This window comes from Ovis aries, chromosome 3, assembly GCF_016772045.2.
Source record: "Ovis aries strain OAR_USU_Benz2616 breed Rambouillet chromosome 3, ARS-UI_Ramb_v3.0, whole genome shotgun sequence".
Classification (NCBI taxonomy): domain Eukaryota; kingdom Metazoa; phylum Chordata; class Mammalia; order Artiodactyla; family Bovidae; genus Ovis; species Ovis aries.
Window position 1 is genome coordinate 212,204,958 of NC_056056.1, and position 22,340 is coordinate 212,227,297.

The following is a 22,340-nucleotide window of genomic DNA, read 5'->3' on the forward strand; positions in this document are numbered from 1 at the left end:
GCACCTGTGGGTTCTGGTCTTCATCCTCTCTTTCCCTATTCAGGTTATGATGCAAGCTCCATTTAACCTTTCTGACCTCCAGCTTCCTTCCCTGTCAAACGGCAATAATTATGTGTCCAGACTTTTACAGGGTTTCAGTGATGACTGAAGACATCTTGTGTATAAACATTCAGAGGAAATTCTGAAGCGCGGTGCAGGAGGACACGGCGTCCATCTCCGGCCATCTGACTCTCTACCCTGGTGCTATTTTGGGATGCTCCCTGGGCTCTTCTCTGGCACCGGGCATGGTGGCTTTGGCTGCTCTTAGAGCTCTGTTCCTCTGCCTACTGGACTCCGGTCCTCACCCTCCACGCTGTCTGTTCCCTGGCCACCGTTCTGCCCCTCCTCCCCAGAGCTTTCTGAGAACTATGCAGTTGCTGTCTTCAGGAACATGCCCATCACAGAAAGTCCGTCATTTTCTCCAGCCTCGACACCTGGTCTCTCCTGCTGCTTCTCAGTTCCCATGGCATCTGCTGGTCTGAAGCTACTGGTTACGTACTGTTCCGTCTTGTTGGCAAAGGGTCTCATGCAAACTGTCTCACAGCTGTGGGCACTGGGAGTTTCCCTGGCGGCTTAGTGGTGAGGAATTTGCCTGCAATATAGGGGATGCGGGGCATGCGGTTCAATCGCTGGGTTGGAAGATCCCCCTGGAGGAAGGCATGGCAACCCACTCCAGTATTCTTGTCAGGAAAATCCTGTGGACAGAGGAGCCTGGGGGGCTTTAGTCTGTGGGGTCGCAAAGAGTCAGGCATGACTGAGCACGCACGCATGTAGGTATTGAGTCTACAACCAAGAAGCAGATTCCTTCAGACCAGTAAGCCGACCTTCCGTGTCGCTGTTTCTCTCTTCATACTTGGCACAGTGCTGGGGCTCAGTAAAGACATGTTGATTACAGCATCCTTGCATTCATCTGGGTCAATGCTGCCCTTCATAAATATATTATGCAAGGTTCCTTCGTGCAATCAGAGACCTTTCTTTCCCTTTGACAGGGCAGAGAGGTGGCAGGAAGAAAGACAAAACCAAGACAAATAACCACCAGACTCTGAACAATATTCCACATTCTTTGGAGGGTTCGGTAGTGCTCCAAATATCTTTACTGAGAAGTGTCCTATCTCCCAGGATTTCTAGAAGGAAATATCTTGCAAGTACAGAATGCATTTCCTAAGCCCCATCGTTTCATCTGTAGAGTCTACAAGTGGCTTCAAGTACAGATTCAAGTGTGTTCATAGACGCTTTTCCAATAATCTCTTCACACCCAAGTGGTGCAGAGAGAGAGCTGCAGATAACAGTGCCAAGATTCAGAGAAGCTGACTCTGCCCCCATGGCAGGACAGGCCAGGATCCCAGAGCCGGTCCCTCACAGAGACTCTGGCCGCATGATCTGTCTGATACACCAATGGCTGGAGAAAAACAAGCTACAGAGTCTTAAGTCACAGAGAAAATCACAGGTTGCTGTTGTTGCTGTTCAGTTGCTAAGCCACGTTCGACTCTTTGAGACCCCAGGGACTGCAGCACGCCAGGCTCCCCTGTCCTTCACCATCTCCCGGAGTTTGCTCACACTCATGTCCGTGGAGTTGGTAATGCCATCCAACCATCTTATCCTCATCCGCGAGTTGTTGGCCAAAACCAAAGCCACATCTGCTTAATCCAGATTTTTGTCTGGTTTCCATGGACTCCTCCAGACACTTTCCACTCAGTTCCCGGAAACTCATTTGCTTTTAATATTAGTAAATATCTCTCCACTCGGATTCTTAGCAGAAGTGACTGACTCCTTTAATCAGAGGCTCCCAATGTGAGCACTGACTGAAAACACAGATGCTCCAGCTAGAAAGGGAACACTGTTAGCCACCCAGTAATACCCAGATCTACTCCAGAGTGGCCTCGAATTAGCCAACGGCAGATCCCAGGAATCTGGGTGTTTCAAAGCACTCCCAGGCAATTCCGAAGATCAGTTTAAAAGCTGGAGAAAACATGCGAAATAACAGTTTTTGAGACACTGAACACCAGGCAGTGAAAAACTGGATCTCTGAAAGATGACAAACAAGGCGGGCCTACGATGACCCAGCCTGCTGCCCGGTGTGTCTGAGCTGCGCTGTGGGGAACGGGAAAACTCAGAGGCAGAGTGGCACATCTCTCCTTGGTGGAAGAGACAAAGATGCGAGTCAGGACAGCGAGGCAGCTAGAGGCTGCAAGGCAGAGCGCTGGAGGGCAGACGGCTCTCCTCTCACAGTCCAGTGGGTGAGAGTCTGCCTTTCAATGCAAGGGTCGCAGGTTCGATCCCCGGTCAGGGAACTAAGACCACGTGTGCTTTGGGGCAACTGAGCCAGGGCGCTTCAACTAGGACGCAACATAGCCATAATTAATTAATTATTTTAAAACTTCTAAAAAAAGAAAAAGATAAAGGGACTACTTTATGGTACTCACATAGAGCCAGGAAGAATTCTTGTCCTTCTGGACCAGAGTGGAAAACCTCATAAATCCTGAATAGTCTGAAGAGTTGTTGGTTGTTTTTTTTTTTTCCCTTCAGTGATAAAAAGTTAGCCCTGGATTAAAGACTGCTTGCGAGTCCCTTGGACAACAAGGAGATAAAATCAGTCAATCTTGAAGAAAATCAACCCTGAATACTCATTGTAAGGACTGATGATGAAGCTGAAACTTCAATACTTTGGCCGCCTGGTGAGAAGAGCTGACTCATTAGAAAAGACCCCAACACTGGGAGAGATTGCGGGCAGGAGGAGAAGGGGTAACAGAGGATGAGATGGTTGGATGGCATCACCAGCTCGATGAACGTGAGTCTGAGCAAGCTCCAGGAGATGGTGAAGGACAGGGAAGCCTCGAGTGCTGCAGTCCATGGGATCTCAAGGAGTCGGACATGACTTCAGTTCAGCTCAGTCTCTCAGTCATGTCCGACTGTTTGCGACCCCACGAACTGTAGCACACCAGGCTTCCCTGTCCATCATTAACTCCTGGAGCTTGCTCAAGCTCATGTCCATCAAGTCAGTGATGGCATCCAACCATTTCATCCTCTGTTGTCCCCTTCTTCCCTGGTGTCATCCATCAGGGAATCCCAAGAAAGCTGGAGTGGGTAGCCTATCCCTTCTCCAGTGGATCTTCCCAACCCAAGAACTGAGCTGTGGTCTCCTGCATTGCAGGCGGATTCTTTACCAGTCGAGCCACCGGGGAAGCCCAGACACAACTTAGAGGCTAAACAACAACAACAGTCTCCACCGAGGCCAGACGAGAATGGTGAGCCCCGACGTTAACTCACAACGCCCAGCAGCTGCCGGATGGGCACCCTCGTTGCTCCTCTGAGCCAGCATCTCCACCCGGAACTCATGCATTCGTCCCCCCAGCATCCACTGTGGCCTTCTGGAGCACAGGCATCCGGCTGCCCTGATGAGGGTGGCCTGGCCAGGGCAGGGGCAGAAGCGGGGCAGCGGGCCCAGACAGAGGACAGCGAGGGTCTGACCAGAGGCAGCGAGAGAAGGAGGAGGAGATGCAAGCCAACCATGTGAACAGGGCAGGCTCGGCAGGACTCTGTGACAGATTCTCTTGGGTTGGGGCCGGGGAGGTGAGTGTAGGGAGGCTGCTAGTGTGACTCCTGACTTCTGGCCTGAGTGGAGGGGAGATGCACTTGGGGTGGGAACAGATGTGCAAGCTCAGAGGTAACCGTAGGGAGCATAGTTTGGGTTGTGTAGGACTTGAAGGGCCTGCCGAACACTGAGGAAGAGCAACATAGCCAGGAGTGCAGGTCTGGATGTTTCAAGACATGGAGGAGGAAAAGGTCACCCAGGGATGGGGAGCAGGGGTCAGCGTCACTCATGGGGGAAGCAAGAAGGATCCAGGAAGTCAGAGCTGTAGGAGTGGTGGGAGGAAGGACACGGGAGCCCGAAGAGCAGAGAGCATCAGGGAAAACAAAACACCAGCAGCATCTGATGAAGCTGCCATCGATCGGTCAGGTGAGACAGAGGCCATTGCAGTTGGTAACAAGGGGGTCTCCAAGGCCCGTGGTAAGATGTCAGAAGAGGATGATGGCAGGGCTGGCTGTGGCATTCTCCCTCCTCCAGGCCCCCGGCCTGGCACTCGGCCGCTGGCATCAGCCAGGGTACCAAAGAAACACAACATCCTGGCTCAGCCTGGATCCTGGGAGATAAGCCAGGTCCCAGCACTTCAGAAATAATGGTCCAGCAGTGCACACTGGGGAAGACAAAGAAGCACGGCACTAACAGACTTGAGACTCAAACCTTCTCTTTCTTCTCCTCCATCCCATACTCGTTCACAACAGGCTAGACCTATGGCGTATCAAGTGGCTGGGGGTTAAGGCGCAGCTGCTCGAGACTGGAATCGCTCCAAGACCCAGGCCTGCAGAGTCCAGAACCAAGAAGCTGAGGCTGCCTCCCCCAGAGCCACCTGAACTGTGAGCCCTTCATCTCTCTAGGACTTTATTTTCTTGGGCTCCAAAATCACTGTGGATGGTGACTGCAGCCATGAAATTAAATGACAGTTGCTCCTTGGAAGAAAAGCTATGACAAACCTAGACAGTGTATTCAAAAGCAGAGACATCACTTTGCTGACAAAGGTCTGTATAGTCAAAGCTATGATTTTTCTAGCAGTCATGTATGGATGTGAGAGTTGGACCATAAAGAAGGCTGAGCTCCTAAGAACTGATGCTTTTGAACTGTGGTGCTGGAGAAGATTCTTGAGAGTCCCTTGGATTGCAAGGAGATCAAACTAGTCAATCCTAAAGAAAATTAACCCCGAAAATTCACTGGAAGGACTGATGCTGAAGCTCCAATACTTTGGCCACCTGATGCAAAGAGCTGACTCATTGGTAAAGACCCCAGTGTTGGGAAAGATTGAGGGCAAGAGGAGAAGGAGGCAAGAGAGGAGGAGATGGTTGGATGGCATCCCTGACTCAATGGATATGAGTTTGAGAAAACTCTGTGCTGCAGTCTATTGGGTCACAAAAAATCGGACATGACTGAGCTACTGAACAACAACGACATGTCTCTCCTGCCTGAAAAAGAAAGAGCCCTGGCTCTCAGCAGTGCAGAAGCCCCAGCCTGGGGAAGGGAGGCGGCTAAGCCAGCAGGCGGGGAGCAGAAGAGGAGGCGGAGGTTTCCAGAAGGTTTGCTCCCCAGCCTGGATAAACACCTCCCTATCACCCTTTGTTCAAGTCAGGACCCTAGGAGAGGTCAGCTCCCCACCAAGCCCAGACGGGCGGCTCCTTTTCCCTTCCTCCCAAACTTCCACTTTCTGCGCCACCTGCCACCGAGAGGGGAAAACATCTCTCGTGTTCAGCAGCATGAGTCCAGCACACGTGGGCATGTCTGGAAGGGGAGCCACGTGGAGCATGGCGATGAGCTGTCTCCATCTCCGCTGACAACCTAGTCAAGGCGAAATGAACACAAAGTTGCCCGGGGTGGCGCCTGGGGCAGCTGGGGAGCCACAGCAAGGTTTACAGCTTGCATAAAACACCCCCTTTCCAAAGGTGCTCAAGATCTGGTCTCCATCTAGTTCAGGGGTTCCCCGAAACTCACGGACAGAGGAGCCTGGTGGGCTACAGTCCACAGGGTAGCAGAGAGTCAGACACGACTGAAGAGACCTAGCACGCACACATCAGGTGGGATAGACGAGGACCAACTCAGGCATTTTTCACACGGGTGACTGAGAGGCAGAGGGCAGATGGCACCAGAGTCAGGGCCTCGGGCTTCTGAGCTCTTTCCATGCTACCTGGTAACCACCTAGGGCCCGGGGAAACAGAGCAAAACATACAGGAAGGCCAGGGCCGAGACTCCTTGGGGCTTAGGATGGAGCCCGACTGCCTGGACTAGGGCACACGTAGCACCTTCCAAAGGCGGGGGCAGGGCCAGAGCTCTGGGTTCTGATGCTGAAGCAGAGCCACAAGAAGCAAGGGGGGATGAGCACAGGTTTGGCCGAGCATCAGGGAAGCCTCCAGTAAAACCACCAGAGCTGCCCTTGTGGACAGAACCTGAGGGCCTGGCTGTATCGGCAGCCCAGTCCGCTGGTTTGACTTTCTTTCCCCCCTGGAATAGGGAGCATCTTATTGTGAACTTTATAAATAGAAGAGGGAATGAGAGTGCCGCCTAAGACAACTGTGAATAAAGGAGGCTCAGGAGAAGCTGGGCGAGAAGTCACATCCCCCTGCAGAGCGCTGGCCCCTGAGCCAGAGCCTGGGGCTCCCGAGAGCCTGGGGCTGCGAGCCAGAGCCTCAGGGTGGTTCAGATCGCTGGTCTGGGCACAACCACACACCCCCTGCCCAGCTCCTGCTCACATCAGCCAATGATGAGCATCAGGCCCAGTGGGAAAAAAATATACTAGCTGATGCAAACCAACATCTGATGCAAACTGTGGTGTTGGAGAAGACTCTTGAGAGTCCCTTGGACTGCAAGGAGATCCATCCAGTCCATCAAAAGAAATCAGTTCTGAATTTTCACTGGAAGGACTGAAGCTGAAACTCCAATAGTTTGACTACCTGATGCTAAAGCTGAAACTCCAATATTTTGGCCACCTGATGCGAAGAACTGACTCATTTGAAAAGACCCTGGTGCTGGGAAAGATTGAAGGCAGGAGAAGGGGATGACAGAGGATGAGATGGCTCAATGGCATCACCGACTCAATGGACATGAGTTTGAGTAAACTCTGGGAGTTGGCGATGGATAGGGAAGTTCGTGGGGTTGCAAAGAGTCGGACATGACTGAGCAACTGAACTAAACCAAATTGAACTGATGCAAACCTCCAACTCTTGTGCTTCAAGTGAGGTTTTTCAGGGGAGACTTCACGGTTTCTCTGCCTCCTCCTCCCACCACAGAGGTGCACAGAATTCCCACAGCCCAGGCACAGCCCTGACCTCCCCCAGCCCTTTCTGAAACTTAAGGCTTGCCTGTTCAGAAGGGTATTAAACGTATGCCCTCCCAGGTGGCTCAATGGTAAAGAATCCACCTGCAATGCAGGATAGGCATAAGATGCAGGTTCGATCCCTAGGTCAGGAACATGCCCTGGCGGAGGGGCCTGGCAACAAACTCCAGTTCTCTTGCGTAGAGAATTCCACAGACAGAGGAGTCTGCTGGGTTACAGTCCATGGGGTTGCAAAGAATCAGACAAGACAAGCGACTGAGTATGCACACACTTGTTTATCTGAAAATCGCTTCCCCAGTTTGCACAACTGTCCTTGTCTCTCTGCAGTCCTGCCTTTGCTGCTTGGCGGTGAATATCTTTCTAGGGCAGCTTACCTGCAACCTTTCTTTGGGTTGGGGGATGGTGACTATAGCCTCGGAGACTTCCTTTTTAGGGGATCCTGTGTGACTGACAGTCCCAACCAGTGTAAAAGGAAGGGCGCCATAATGATTTAACACCAGCATCCATAGAACCAGCTTCCCTGGTGACTTAGTCAGTAAAGAATCTGCCTGCAATGCAGGAGATCTGAGTTTGATCCCTGCGTCTGGAAGATCTCCTGGAGAAGAAAATGGCAACCCACTCCAGTATTCTTGCCTGGAGAATTCCATGGACAGAAAAGCCTGGAAGCCTGCAGTCCATGGTGTTGCAAGAGTCAGATGCAACTTATCAATTGAACCACTGCCACCATCCATATAACACTGTCCATGCAGGAAAAGTACGTGTCACAGTGATCATTCATAGGACAAAGGGTTTCTAACCTCTAACAGGTATCAGCTCCTATGCTAGGTGCTGGGATCCAATGGTGAACAGCACAGACGGAGCCCCTGCCTTCACAAAGTTTATGGTGGACTTGCCAACGAGGAAGTCAGCCAGTGAGTACAGAGTGCTACACACTGCGACTGGTGTAGGATCTGCGACATGGATAGGATCATATGGTGGAGAGTGGGGAGAGCTAAGTCTGACTTAAGTGAGGGAGTGCAGTCAGGGAAGGCTTCCTGGAAGAGGTGGCATCTAAGGTGAGATCTGAAGGAACAGTGATGAAGGAAGGTGATGAGGGGAGGGAGGCAGGTGAGCGTAGCTAGAGTGGAGGGGAAGGACATCAGAGAACAGCGCTCTGGGGTGTGAGCTTGCAGAGCCATCTAAGTCCTGGCAAGGAGGTGGGACCTTCCGCAGTGATAATGGGAAAGCCACTGAAGGCGTTTGGGGAGGGGAATAGCACAGTCAGGCCGCCACTTCAGAATGCGGGTTCGTGCTGCTGTGAGGACAGACCAAAGCCGGGGCGGCTGGTGGGGGGAGGAGGGGTGGGGTGCGGAGCAGATGCAGAGTCAGGCAAGAGATGGGCAATGTGCCCAGGATGGCCAAAGGGGGACCCGAAAGAGGAGGACAAAGTCAGGGCAGAGGACAAGCCAAGAAGAGGCAGAATCACCAGAGTCGCCAAGGAGACGGGACTGGGGCTTGTTCCTTGGGTGACCTCACACCCCAAGATGAGGACCAGGAAGAGAGGGCCGACGTAGGAGGAGGTGATGCTCCCGAGGGGCCCTGTGAATCTGAGGTCCCTGAGAGGCACCGGAGGGGGTTGTGACCGGGGGGCAGCCAGACAGAACGGTCCAAGCTTGGGGCCCAGCTTGGGGTGCAGCTGAGAAGCACCAGCATGTTGGAGAGAGGGCGTGAGAGGGTCTGGAGATGGCGTGTAGAGCAAGATGGGAAGGCCACCCACCCCCCACCTGAGGAAAGCAGCATCCGGGCTCCGTAACAAAGGTTGTGCATCGGCTGCGAAGCTGGGGCTCCGGACCTCCCTGACCCTGACATCCAGATCCATCTCTACAATGTCTCCTCCCTGGAATCTTGTGCCCCACGTACTACACTCCCCACCACACTGAGTCACCATTCCCTGACTCCATCTCGGAGCTCCAGGCCAGTGGTGAAGTGTGTACCTCGTGTGTGCTACCTGCAATGAACTACGGGCTGCAAGTGGTAAGTTCATGAGCACGGGAACACGTGCTTCTACAGATGCCGTCCACACCCCCTCGCATGAACACGCCCGCCGCCCTGCTACCTGGATGAGGTGGTTCACACCCATTCTGCACTGGAATCTGAAAGGACACTTCATGCTTTGAACTGTAAACCGTCCCCTAAAAGCCAAACAAAAGCTGAGCAAGTAAACTCAGAGCTACAACAGGGGGGAAGAAGGAGAAAACGTGTGTTGAGTTTCTTTTTCTCTGTCTTCTCTCGCGATCGTATTTAATCCTTGTTTGTGGACCGTGAAGTGGGTTTTAATCCCACAGGGATGAAGATGAGATGATCAAAGTCAAGGCTGCCTCCAAAACCTTCCCCATCTGCATCCTGGGACCGTAGCTTTCATTCTGGAAAGCAGGAGCAGAGAGACTTTCCAAGAGAAGGAAGTTGGCTGGTGTACATGCTATGCGCAGGTTTATCTCCTTTATTCACTCAATAAATATTCATCAGTTCCCCACTCGGTACCTGAAGGCGAAAGTTGAACTAATGTGTATTAATAGAGAACATCCCTTAATTAGGAGCCAATTTACGCTGGCGATGGGCTGCAATCATTTTCTGGGGATCCTCCAATTGCACCTCCTCAGAGAGCGGCTGTCATAACTGCCTGTCAGGGAGTGATGAAACCCCTGGATGTCACATGCCTGTGAGAACTGCAGCCTTTCATTTCCTGGCAGCCCCAGCCGTGAAGGGCCACCCCTTTCCCTCCCTCCAGCTAACAAAAGAGGATCCTTCACAACAGAGCGGCAGGTCAGGCCCTGATGGAGGCGTTTGCTAATCGCTGCTTCCTTTAGAGTGGTCTGCTCTCTACAGTACCACCCTCCAGTCAAGCCTCACCCCCGGTGAATACGCTCTCCTGGGTCCACTCCCCAAGAGCGCAGTGTGTTTAACTTGGTATTTAACACCTGACATGCGGAGGGAGACTGGGCCACATCTCTGTCCTCCCTCCCCTTCTGCCATGCCAGGCCTCAGTTTCCCTCTCAGGAATGTGGGGAGGGGAGCTCGATCCAGCCACTGACCAGTAGGAGTCACTCTCATCCCAGGAGCAGGGCTTGAGGGGGGCCCAGAGGAGGCTGAGAGGTCTGCAGTGGGTGCTCATCGCTCCCCGCTTCTCTCCGCCTCTAGGGGCTCCATGAGATTTTGTTTTCATGCTCTGGGTCTTGCAGATACCAGAACCCTGGACCCCAGCGTTGAGTGTGCATGTGGAAAGGGGTAGGTAGGGCAGCCCGCGGGGCTTGGAGGACCCCGTCCGTCCTGAGAATGTTTGAATCGGTGAGTCCATCACAGAAGCAGGGGACACCTTTTATTCATCTGTGTGCCACCCTGCTCCTTTGAGACATTTCCAGAGAAGCCCAGATGATAAATCAGAGCTTGTCTTCAGCATCTCCCTGTGTGCCAACGTGAGCTTTATGTGAAGTCACTTGTTTAATCCTCGTAACAGCTTCATGGGAAAAAAGTGCTACCACCACATTATAGATGATTAAACTGGGACAGGTGATAGTGTAACATGTGCACGCCTGAGGCCCAACCGGGCTGAGGTCTGCACCCGGGCATGAGCCCCAGGACCTGTGCCCCGAACCTCTGCACAAAACTGCCTTGGGCCCAGAAGCCAGTGACCCATGTGGCCTAATTGTTTGGAAGGTGCCTACAAAGTCTTCACCCCTCCTGTCCTCCAGAACAGCCCTTCATGGAAGCTGGCAGTGGGCTCACGATGCTGCCACCACAGTAAGTCTCTGGCTACAGGAGAAGAGGATGACAGAGAATGAGATGCTTGGATGGCATCACCAACTCTATGGACATGAGTTTGAGCAGGCTCCAGAAATTGGTGATGGACAGGGAAGGCTGGCGTGCTGCAGTCCATGGGGTTGCAAAGAGTCAGGCATGACTGAGCGACTGAACTACTGCCAAGCCAGTCTCCTCGGAGGACCAGTGGATTGAACACACGGAGCCAGGTACAGGCTGGCAGGCTCCACCCTCTTTCACCCATGGATGTCTATGAGTTCCTTCCAGCCCTCCGGCGGTGAGAGCTAGTGTGGAGCAAAAGTGAGGACAAGCTTCCTGCTGGGAAGGGGATAAAAGAGCGGAGAGAGGCCCCCATCAGTAGCAGAGCCCCCAGCTCCGGAGCACCTCCACTCTGCTACTTGGGGGCCTACGAGGTTTGTCAAGATACCCAACCACTGCATTTCCATTTCTTCAATTATAACACAGGAATGAGAAGAGTTGCTTTGCAATTTGTGTCAACTGAGCAAGGCAATACATACGGAGCACTGAACAGCGTGTCCAGCACAAAATAAAGACGTGCCCACGGCAGCTCTTGCTATAATTCTGCTGCTACTCAAGGAAAGGGGACTCAGCCAAGGTGCTGGGGAGGTGCTGGGGAGGTGGACAGTGGGTGGGCAGGAGAAGAGAGACTACCTCCACTGATTTTGCAAGTATTTTGAGCCCTGCTCACGGTCATCTGCAAGTCACTCTCTTCTCAGGCCTGTGACGTGTTGGCTGAGGTCATGGGTTGAGTCGTCCCCAAAAGATGTACTGAAGCCCTAGCCGCTGTCACGGCTTCCCAGGTGGCTCCGCGGTAAAGAGGCGAGCAGGAGACTCGGGTTTGATCCCTGGGTCAGGAAGATGGACAATCCGCAGGAGAAGGAAATGACAGCCCACTCCAGTGGGAAATCCCATGGACAGAGGAGCCTGGTGGGGCTACAGTCCACAGGGTCACAGAGACTGAGCGATGAAACAGCAACCCCTGTGACCTGAGAATCTGACCTCGTTTGTAAACAAGATCTCGCCAATGCACACGGGGGGCGGGGGGCAGGTGGAGATGGACGCAGAGAGGTAGTGCTGTACCTACGAACCACAGCATGGCTGACAGCCACCAGAAGTGAAGAACAAGTCAGCAAACACAATCCCCTAAGAATCTCCGGCAGGCAGCCCACCCTGCCGACGCCTGGATTTCAGAACATCTGGCCTCTGGAGCCGGGAGACAACAAATTCCTGTTGCTGAAGCCACCAGTTTGTGGTGTTTTGTTGCAACAGCCCGAACAATGAAATAAAACTACAAAGATAAAGTAAAACACAAAGTTCCTGTCCTGAAGTCTCTGCTATTCACTTCATCCCAAGAAAGAAGCTGGATGAACGATCAGATTTAACGATGATCAGACAATGGCCTTGGGTCCAACTTTCAAAAACGTATACTTTGTTACTCAAGAGTTTTTCCTGGCCCACTGATGAGGATTTGGGGCTCGGGGGCATCGTGGAACAAGGACTGTCCTGGCCATAGGTCCCCGCCACCCTGGGGCATAGCAGTGATGAAAGCAGGAGAGGAAAGCCAGGGCTGGTGTCTTTTCTTCGACTTCTTCCCAATCCACCATTTGTGGTTTCTCCAGTTAATTTCTGCTTTCTTTCTCTTCGTATTTATTTTGAGTATCTGCTCTGGCCCTCCTGCTGCCGTCACAGCCCCATAGAGTGGAGAAGCCACAGGTCTCAGTGGCTAGAAAACCAGAGCGTGGGTTCCATCACTCACTCTCTGTGGCATCTTGGGCAAGCCACACCAACTTTCTGTGCTTTGGTTTCTTCATCTGTCCCATGAGAATAGGAGGTAACTCGTCGTGTTGTGTATGATGTATAGGACGGAGCCTATGTATGCAATATAGGACAGCATCTCTTACATGAGACGATAGATGCCAAAGCATTTAAAGTGTCGTATGAAAGGGAGAGATATCTTGTTATGCACAATTCCTAGATCTTATATAGGGTAACAACTAGTTTTTAGTATTCTGTATCAGCATACACCAGAAAATTAGTGCCAAATATCAAAAGCAATCAATTAGAGTCTAAAGAAGGTAGAAATGGCATTGACTTAGGAGGAAACGTGGTATTAACACCAACACTGAGGAACTCTGGTGTTGGAAAAATTTTCCTGCCTCTTAAATAACTTAAAGTTCCCATCCGGCTCTAAGAGTCTACAACTTTATGAAAATGTATACATTGAGCTATTTGCTTACATAAAATTACATTTTAAAAAGAGATCCTTACAGACTTCTCTGGCAGTCCAGTGGTTAAGAATCCACCTGCCAACATAGCGGACATGGGTTCAATCCCTGGTCCGAGAAAATGCCATATGCTGCGGGGCCACTAAGCCCCTGCTCTACAACTACTGAGCCTGCTCTCCAGAGCCCAGGAGCCACAGCTACTGAAGCCTGCACGCTCTGGAGCCCGCGCCCACATCTGCCACTGCAATGAGAAGCCCACACACTGCAAAGAGTAGCCCTCTCCCCCTGCAACCAGAGAAAGCCCTCATGGAGCAACAAAGACCCAGTGCAGTCAAGAATAAAAATGAGTTTAAAAAAAAATCGTTACTTATGGGTCATCCGTTACAGAGCTGGGGAAAGTTGGGATGCTTGAGCGACTTCTAATAACAAAATAGAAAAGCCTTTCGGTGTGTGAAACATCCAACCGTCTGGGTACCCCTGGAGGGGTATATCTTCTCAACCCCACCTCTCCTGGCTAGTCCAGAATTTCAGAGGAAGGGGTTGGTCTCACTCAGAACAGAGTTTAGTAGAGAGGGTGACACCCCTCGTGCAGTCCCAAATGCAAAAGCAACCAGGCAGTCTTTAATCTCTTTTTAGAACAGAACAAACCAAAGTGACTCCCATGGCAATGAAGAGGTGGAGCTCAGACCTGCGAACTTCCTGACTGAAAATGCACGAGGAATTTGGTGAAGCTGCCTTCTCTGAAGCTCTGTAACTAACAACCAGGGGACCAACTGCATCGTGGGTACAGGAAGTGGGCTCGGGATGGTCCCTGCTGCCCGAGCTTCCTCTCCTCTGGCCAAGCCCGTGCACGACTGACAGCAATGCCTGCCCATCACACACCACCACCATCCGCGTTCAGTTACCTTGGCAGCTCACATGTCGCCACGCTGCCCGTCCTTCCCCTGCTGGCACAGGAGAAGCCAAGGTGTAAATGCTGTTTTTACAGATTTTTCGCATGTTCCACGCTGGAATGTGATAATCACTTCACATCGCAGTTAGCACAGAGGAAATGAAAACCACTCCGAATCAGAGACAGGAGTGCGGTTTCACCCTCTCTGACAGCCAAAAGCCAATGGAGGACTCTCCCAGGAGCCAAATTTTCCAGGAGGAAAAAAACAAAACAAAACAAAACAAACGTGGGTAGCTTCTTAATTCTCCTGAGCTCAGTTCAGGACGGAAATCCGTGTTTGCTGAGGGAGAAGAAATGTGTGCAGACCATGGTTTTGGGGACCATTTCAGCTGGAGAAACAAGGGCAGGGTGAGTCCATCCTGTTGGCACTTCCCCGGTGAGGCTCCTAAAAGCTGATGGCTTGATGGTGATTGAGAAGGCCTCTGGAGCTCACAAGGCTCTAAAGCCTTTGCACGAATTAATTCATTTAATCATCGCAACAGCTTTACGAGGCCCAGAGAGGTTAGGGGTGCCATGTCCATCATAACAACACATCTACTGAGTTCAGAGTAAAAGCCAGGCGGTCTGGCTCCAGAGCCCCACGCTTGTTAGAAAGAGACACGATGCGGACCCCAGAGAAGGGGGCCTGGGTCTTGCCAACTCTTGTCCCCTTCCTCCTCCTCGTCCTCTCTCACTTTTGTGCTATAGGACCACACACTTAAGTGAGAAACCCTGAGAAGAGGGATCCATCAGCCAAAACCACCAACAGGCACCACATCAGAATTCAGCCCCAGTCTCCCTGTAACTCACAGCAGCAGCGCCCGCTGGCGCCCCAACCCCAATATCCTATTGTAGTTTTCCCAACCCATAAATATTCTCTCTCTCCTTGGGCCAGTAAGTCAAGATGACATTCAAAAGCCAGTCTCCAAAATGACTCCTTTGCTAAAACTGTGTTCACACCCATGGAGGCTTCCCTTTGAGGTGCTGAAACCCCAGTCAGGGAAGTCGGCACCATAAATAAAGCATCAGGCTCTCACTGAGCGCCCGTAAAGCAAGCGGCAGCTCCGAAGCCCTCCATCACCCACAGCTCCTAATTGGGCATTGTGATTAATCTGTTTATTTGCTATTCAGACAAACACCCCATAGGAAGAATGTCATTACCAACTATTAAGTAGGAACATGGGTAACCAAAATGTACCCGGGTTTGGAGCTTTGCAGCACTGAATTCCCAGAATCTCCTCTCATTTTGTGTTTTCCAGGTCCACAAGAACCTAAGCACAAAAGTGAGAGATAGGAGGCCCAGTTTGCAGGAAGTGATTAAGACCCAGAAGGCTCGAGAATTTGTTCATAATCCTATGAATCAGGCAATATTTGTCAATGATTTTAATTTACTCTGCATCAGGCCCAGTGTCAGAACAGGGTAGACCTGCTCCCCCCTACCTCGTAAGTTCTTTTTCCAACCGGAGAAACAGATATATAAAAATGCAATTATCTTGTAACAGGGAAAGTGAGAGATAGGTGTCAGGAGCACAGAAGAAGGAGAGGAACACTCCATCTCCATAGGGATGGAGGATACATGGAAGAGCTATTTAAATGGAAGGCTGCTCAGAGGAAGTGACCTTTGTATTGAGTCCTGCAGGTTGAGGAAGATTCCCCTCCCCGCCCCCCAGAGAGAAAGAGGGGGAAAGAGCAGCCCAGGTAGAGGAATCAGGATGTGCAAAGGCATTCAGGCATGAAGTCAGTGTTTGCAGAGAACTGCATGGGGCAGATATGGAAGGGTTAAGGACATCAAGTTTTATTCTGTGTCCTAAAGGGAACGGGGCAACGTGGTAAGTTTTGACAGCGACGTCTGCTCTTGAGCAGGTCTGTGCTTCTGAAAGCCCAGTGAGCAGTGATGACGAAGCTAGGCTAGAGAAGAGGGCAACGGGAAAGCGCCTGCTCCCTGAGTGAGGGTGGCAGCCTCACAAGCGTGGCGGGCTGAAAAAGAGACTCTGATGGACCCACTAGGAGGTTCTGAAGGCACGTGTGGAGCAGAGGAGAGGGAGAAGAGGGTGCCAGGAGGGGAGGCGTGGGGGTTGATGCCCTCAGCTGAGGAGGAGAAGCGCACCTGAGGGAGGGAGCTGGAGAAAGTGGCAACAACATTGGTGATCCCCCCCCCGCCCCCCGCCCAGCAAGCTGCACCCAGGATGCCCTCGGCCCCAGCTCCAAACCTGTCCGGTCAAGGGAGGCTTTGCTCACAGATAGTTTTATTCCCTGCTGTCCTTCCTGCATAGCGATTAGAGTATCTCTCCCTACCTTTACTTTGTGAGTGATCACTTGCTCCCTGTTCTCCTTGCCTGTCCCAACACAGCATCTCTTCCTTCCTAAACATCCTGTCTCCCCATCCTCTTGCCTGCTCCCATCCACACATGGCATCGTTTTAGAAGTAGCCATGTAGGGACTTCCCTGGTGGTCCAGTGGTTAAGACTCTGCACTTCCACTGCGGGGGTGGGGGGGAGGCCGCGGGGCGGGTGCAGGTTCAATCCCTGGTTGGGGAACTAAGATCCATATGCTGCATGGTGCAGGAGAAGAAAGAATCAAGGAAGCAGTATAGGGCAAAGGGCAGTGAGTCAGAAGTGGGGGCAGTCTGTGCTCCGAGGCTGTCCTAGCCGGTCAGGTAACATTTAGAACTTGCTGGACCTCTCTGCCTCAACATCCTCATCTGTAAAATGGGGCTATGCAATGAATTCTAACCTTCTCTTATCTCACAGGATTATGGTGAGGATGAAGCGAGATAAAGTGCTTGCAAACCACACCAACAAAAGTCGGGAAAAGGTGCTACCGAATGATCTGGATCAGCCGGCACTCCTGTCCACCAAACTGTGAATTCCTTGAGGGAGCAGCCTAGTGTCTTTATCTTTGGATCTCTAGAACCTAATTATTCCTGGCACAGAATCAGTATTTGATAAAGATATGCTGAATTGAGAACAAGGAGAGCTACCACCATAGATACACACACATACACCCCGAGGCATCCTTGCTTCTCTCTCACCATAAATGCAGACAAACCCACAGCACCCCACTTTTGGAAGCACTGCTCTAGTCCTGGCTCATTCCAAAAACAGGCAGTTACTGGAAGAAAACCAAGCGATTGTCACGCTGCCTGGATGCCTCCACCGGGGCACGTTGGCCCAAGTCTGATTTCCTCCCTTTCTCGGGGAAGCTGCGAGGAACTGAACCCCAGACTCACTCCCCTCCCCGGGAGCCCCAGCTGGATCCGCCCCTCCCCCTGTGTGCCAGGCGTGCGATGTGGGTTGTTTTTTTTTTTTCCCCCTCGCAGGAGCTCGGCCGCCTCTACTGCTGTTTTCATTGATGCCTTGAGCAGAGCTGGCATGTGCAACCGCCGAGAAGGGGGAGCGTTGGAGCTGCGGGGGAAGCAAGTAAAAATAGCCTGGCGCGAGCACACGCGGCGCTCTGCCTGCTCCGGACGCCTTGAACCTTGGCGGAGGTGTGGAGCTCACCACAACGAGCTCACTGCGGACGCTGGCCAGGGGTCTGCGCCCGCACCCCGCGGGCAACAAGGAGAGTGCAGTGTGGGGGCCAGAGACCCGTGAAAACTTTTTTTTTTTTTGGCGGTGGGCCGGGGGAAGCTGTTCTTTGCTGTCCGCGCTCCAGCCACATGGCTGCAGGGACTGCTACGTGCCGCTGGGCCAACGGATTACAGAAGTGTGGCCTTGACTCGGAGCTATTTTTAGAAACCACTTCTGCGGGTGGGCGATCGCAGCGAGGAGGGCGAGGGGTTCCGTACAGACGTGCTCTCTGCCTCGCGCTACACAGCTTCCTAAATGCCCTCTCGCCGGTGGGGGACCGGGAGGGGCCCCGCACGCGCTGGCTTTGCCCTAACTCAAGGAGACACAGTAGCTCCTGGACGCCCCGCTGCTCTCCCCCAGAGCATTTTTTGTTTCGAAATCGACAGGATGTGTGCTGCTTCTAGTTCCTCGGAGAACGGGGATTTTAAAAAGCTTTGCTGCCTCCGCGGTGGGGCAGAGGGTTAGCTGCAGTTCAGACCCGGAGGGAAGACGGTTGGGAAGGGTCTCTGCCGCTTTGGGCATCCCACGGACGGAGGGACAATCCCCGCGCGCCACACCTCCGTCCCCGCCCCACGCTGCATATGGGCAACCATCTGTGAAAGGCACGGCAGCCCCACCAGACACCAGGCTATTAATAGAGTCCGGGAGTTTGTTCTCTGTCTTTTTCCTGCCACCGAGTAAGGGATGATCTTCACACACACACACACACACACACACACACACACACACACACACCACTCCGCCCCCGCCCCGGCGCACCGTTCCTCCAGGAAGGTAAGGGGGCTGCCCACGCGGATCCCCTGCGTGACTACAGGTGCCCGGAGCCTACGGGCTGAGCCGGGGTCATGTCAGCAGAGTCAGAGCGAGGACAGGAAACCCAGCCTCTGGTCGGTCTCGGGACGCTGGGCTCTTGGCAGCTCCGAGCCAACTCGAGAGTCGAGAAAGGGCAGCTGCCGGGCTGCCGGAGGCGGGGGGCCGGAGCGCAATTTGCGGAGCTCCCACTACCTCCTCCTCCAAGCTGCTGCGGCGCGGCGCGCAGCCCCCACAGCGCGCGCGGGCTCGGTTGCGGCAGGCGCGGGCGCTGTCCCCGGTCCTGAAGGTGGCCGCGGCCCGAGCTCCCTCCCCGGGTTAGCACCCTCGAGGCGGCTCGTAGGTCCCGGGTTGCGGACCTCTCCCCTGCCCTGGTCTGGGCGCCAGGGTCTGTCGGCGGTGCCCCTGCCCCACCCCGGCGCGGCTCGGCATCCCCGAGGCCCGAAGCTCTCCGCGGTGCGGCGGGGACCAAGAGCGCGAGCTTGAAGGGTGACGGCCCGGAGGAACGGTCCAGGCCCTGCAGGGAAACGACCTGGCCCCTGGGTCGCCCATCCAGGCTCGGCACAGTCCGCCACTCTGGAGCCCTAACGGAGCCCAGAGGAGAGGGCAGGGGAGCGCGGCAGCCCAGGGCTTGGGACTCGGGGTTGGGGGGGGGGGCGCAGCGGGCGCGAGCGAACAGCGGGTGGAAGGAGAGGAAGCTGGGGTAAGAGCGACTCTTTTGCATTTTTCAAGAGGGAGGGGTCCTGAGACAGGCACCGTCTTTCCCCCACCCAGCACACACACACACCACGCACACACAGAGACGCGCAAGCGGCCGGCAGGAGCAAACGGGATGGAGCTGAGAAAGTTTGGCACCGGGAGCGGCGCGGCGCGCGCTGGGGTCCGAGCGGCCGCGGGGTAGCCCGGCGGCTGCCGGGTGGCCGGGCCGGCCTCTGGCCTCCTTACCTCGGTGCTCTCGGACGCGTTCTCCGCCATCTTCCTCCTTAGGAGCAAGCAGCGGGAGGAATGTTTCATGCCCATAAGAGCCAGCGAGGGTTTGGTGGCACCGTGATGGGAGAAAGAGAGAGCGGGTGTCGCTTTAAAAGAGAGAGAGAAAGAGAGAGAATGGGAGGGAAAAAAAAAAAAAAAAAAAAGCCCAACCCAGCCCCTCTGCCGGAGCGTCGGCCGGTACCATCAACGGCGGTAGGGTCTTCCCTGCCGAGTCCACTTTGTTTTATTCTCCTCGGAGTCCAGTCCTTCGCACAGATCCGAGCGGCTCAGGCGCCCGCGACCCTCTCCCCGCCCCTCTCCGGCCGCGCTGCGGGCCCGGCAGGCGGGAGGCAGCCCCCGAAGGCTCCGCGGCGGCGGCGGCGCCGCCTCGCCGGCTGCTCTGCTCGCAAAGTCCGGCCGGCCGAGGCAGCCGGCAACTCCTCTCAACTTCTGCCGATCGGCGGGCGAAGCCACACGCTCCCTGCGCTTCCCTCCGGGGGCTGAGCCGGTGAGTGGGGGCGGGGAGGAGGCTGGGCCGGGCGGGCGGTGGCTGGGCGCAGACCGAGGGCTCCCGCGCCCCGGGGCCGCCCCCTCGGCCGGGCTCCGGGGGTCTCTGGGCCGCCTCCGCTGCCCGTAGCCGTAGACAACTTGCAGCGGGGTGGGGTGGAGGGGAGCGAGGGCTGCGCGGACGCGGCTGGGCCGCGCTCGAGGCTCGGAGAAGGCAGGCGCGCCAGAGCTGGGCGCTGGCAGGTCCTCAGCCCCGGTGTGCATCCTCCCCGCCCCCCAGGACCGGCGCTGGGCAAGGCTGGGCCACGGTCACCTCCCCCGACCCCACCCCATCCCACCCCCTCTCCTGCTTCGCTGCCAATTCCTGGATGCTTCCTTGGCGTTTGGGGTTTGGGGAGCAAAAGGGTGGCCGTCTGGATGAGGGAGGGTCCTTAACTCCTTCAACTCTAGGGCCAAGTGTGGCATCACCATCCTTTTTTTCTCCCACTCTGCCTCTCCTAGGGCTTGGGGCTCCCAGCATCGCTGGGAAGGTGGGGCGAAGGTTCAGCCAGAAGTGGCTTGGAAAAGAGGGTGGGAGGAAGTCAAGTGGGTGACCTGCAGCCGACCTCCTCCTCCCCCAACCCCAGTCTTCCCTGGCAGTCCCCTGCCCACACATCTCTCTTCTCCCTCCTCACCCCTCCCCCAGCATCACCAGATTTTGAAGTCCCTTTTATGGGAGAGAAGGAGGATGTCACGTACCCATTAGGATTCTCTTGGTCCTTTTTTAAGGGAGTTTGGGCGGTAGCAGGGGGTGTGAATTTTTATACAATGCATTCCTGTCTTCACTTTGAGAGCTTCTTTTTCTCTTAGTGGCCATCTGTCAGGCTGGTGGGAAACAAAGCCAGGCTGGGGGAGGGGGGGCATTCTGTGTCTCCCATTACAACAGGACAACTTGGGTCTGACTCCTTCAAAGACAGCTGCACTTTTAAAGCTTTCACTTCACGAGTCAAAGGCAGGGACCCAAAAGGGGCTCCTTGGTCCTCCTGGTGCTCTGCACTTCACCCCCATGCTGACCCAGGGAGAGCAGTCCTGCATGCATGCCCTGGTTGTTTTTTAACATCACCTTTGACAGCCGGGAGACATGAGCCTGATTGTCCTTAACTAACCCCAGCATCCATTGAAGAAATGGGCCAGAAACCGAAGAGGTTTCCATCACCTGGTCCTGCGGGGAAAGAGGATGCCTGGCAGCAAGTGCAGGAGGGAGAGGATGGAGAGTAAGCAAGACGCTTGAGTTCCCAGTGATTGTGTGTGTGTGTTTAGTTGAGGAAGGAGTAAATTTAAACGAATGACCTTAACCTCCTTAACCCTGTCCTTTCTCAGCCCACAGACCTGGGTGAGTGACCAGAATCTTTGGTATTCTCCTCCCTTTTCACATCCTGCCAATGTGCTGAAGGTTGTGGGTGGGGGGTGGGGTAAAAGCTGAATTTAAAGAATGACCTTTACCCTCTGGAACCCTGTTTTCTCTAAGCATCTTTCTCAGAGACAAAAGATCTCAAGACATATGATCTGCTGGGAGAGGCTCAGCACTTGTAAGATCAACGGAAACCAGAAAGGATCTTCCCACTTCTTCAGTCCTATCCTGTCATTTTTTTCAGGCAAGGACCCTGTGATCCTTCAGTTGGCTGACGGAGCATCTGAGATGAGCTCCCCAGCCCTTGGCTTCCAGTCCGGCATTCTCCCCTCACCCCACCCCATGCCACCCCACACTGCTGCAGCCTGTGCAGGGCATCCATTCTGTGACTAACCGGGGCGGGCGGGGAGGGAGGTTCAGACAAGCTCCCACCAAAATAGGCTGCTGCCTGTGCGTGATTATGTTGCTATGAGAACCTCAGTGGGTGTGTTTCCTCCGTTCTCTGTTGAAATCTCTCGCTTGGCTTCTCCCCAGGCACGGCTCCCCTCAGAATGGGGAGCAGAGAGGCTGAGATGGGAGAGCTGTATTCTCATGGCAAAGAGTGTCCTAGTCCAACACATCCAACCCTGAGCCAGCCTGGGGTGGTACCTCAGTTGCCAAGGCCCCAAGGTGGCTCCAGAGTGGTTGGGGACCACACTGGGCTGTCTGAAAGTGGATGCTCCTATCCCCTGCTGAGCCACTTTGGAGCAGAGAGCAGTGGCCCCTTCTACTCTCCCACCTCATTAATCACTGCTTTAGAAGACTAAATTTGGGGGTAAATTGCTACACAGCAAAAGATGACCTGAAGACTCATCTCCTGGAGTTGTGGAAAGTCATAATGTATTTAAAGTGCCCAGCACACAGTAGGCATTTTGTGGTACCATTTTGCTCACCATCCCCACTGTTCACAAGGATTTCGGTCTTTCTCCGTATCTTTTGCACAAGTATGTCGGCATACTCGTTTGCAGGATTAATGTAGTCATTCCATCAAGAGCTTACTGGGCACCACTTTTATACCTAGCTCAGGAGTGGGCACTGGGCTTTAGCAATAGGCAAAGACACTGGAATGACCACAGAGGAGGTCTAATCACCTTGGATGCGTGTACATGTGTTCAGTGGCTAAGTTGTATCTGACTCTTTGCAACTCCAACGACTGTAGCCCTAAAG

At 53.9% G+C, this 22,340-nt stretch overlaps 1 protein-coding gene across 2 annotated transcripts in view; it reads right to left on the reverse strand.

The window, feature by feature from the left end:
- The window catches only part of PRMT8 (protein arginine methyltransferase 8), a 70,301-nt gene extending 50,612 nt beyond the window's left edge, over positions 1-19,689 (reverse strand). The window contains exons 1-2 of one of the 2 annotated variants that reach the window (XM_027967994.3): positions 19,440-19,689; positions 19,214-19,344 (exon numbers count right to left, since the gene is read on the reverse strand). In XM_027967994.3, coding sequence (XP_027823795.1) covers positions 19,214-19,288 — 75 coding nt within the window. In that variant the 5' untranslated portion in view covers positions 19,289-19,344; positions 19,440-19,689. Of the gene's footprint in view, positions 1-19,213 lie in introns of both variants that reach the window. The other variant, XM_027967995.3, reaches the window with a different exon arrangement.
- Positions 19,690-22,340: the final 2,651 nt, after the last annotated feature.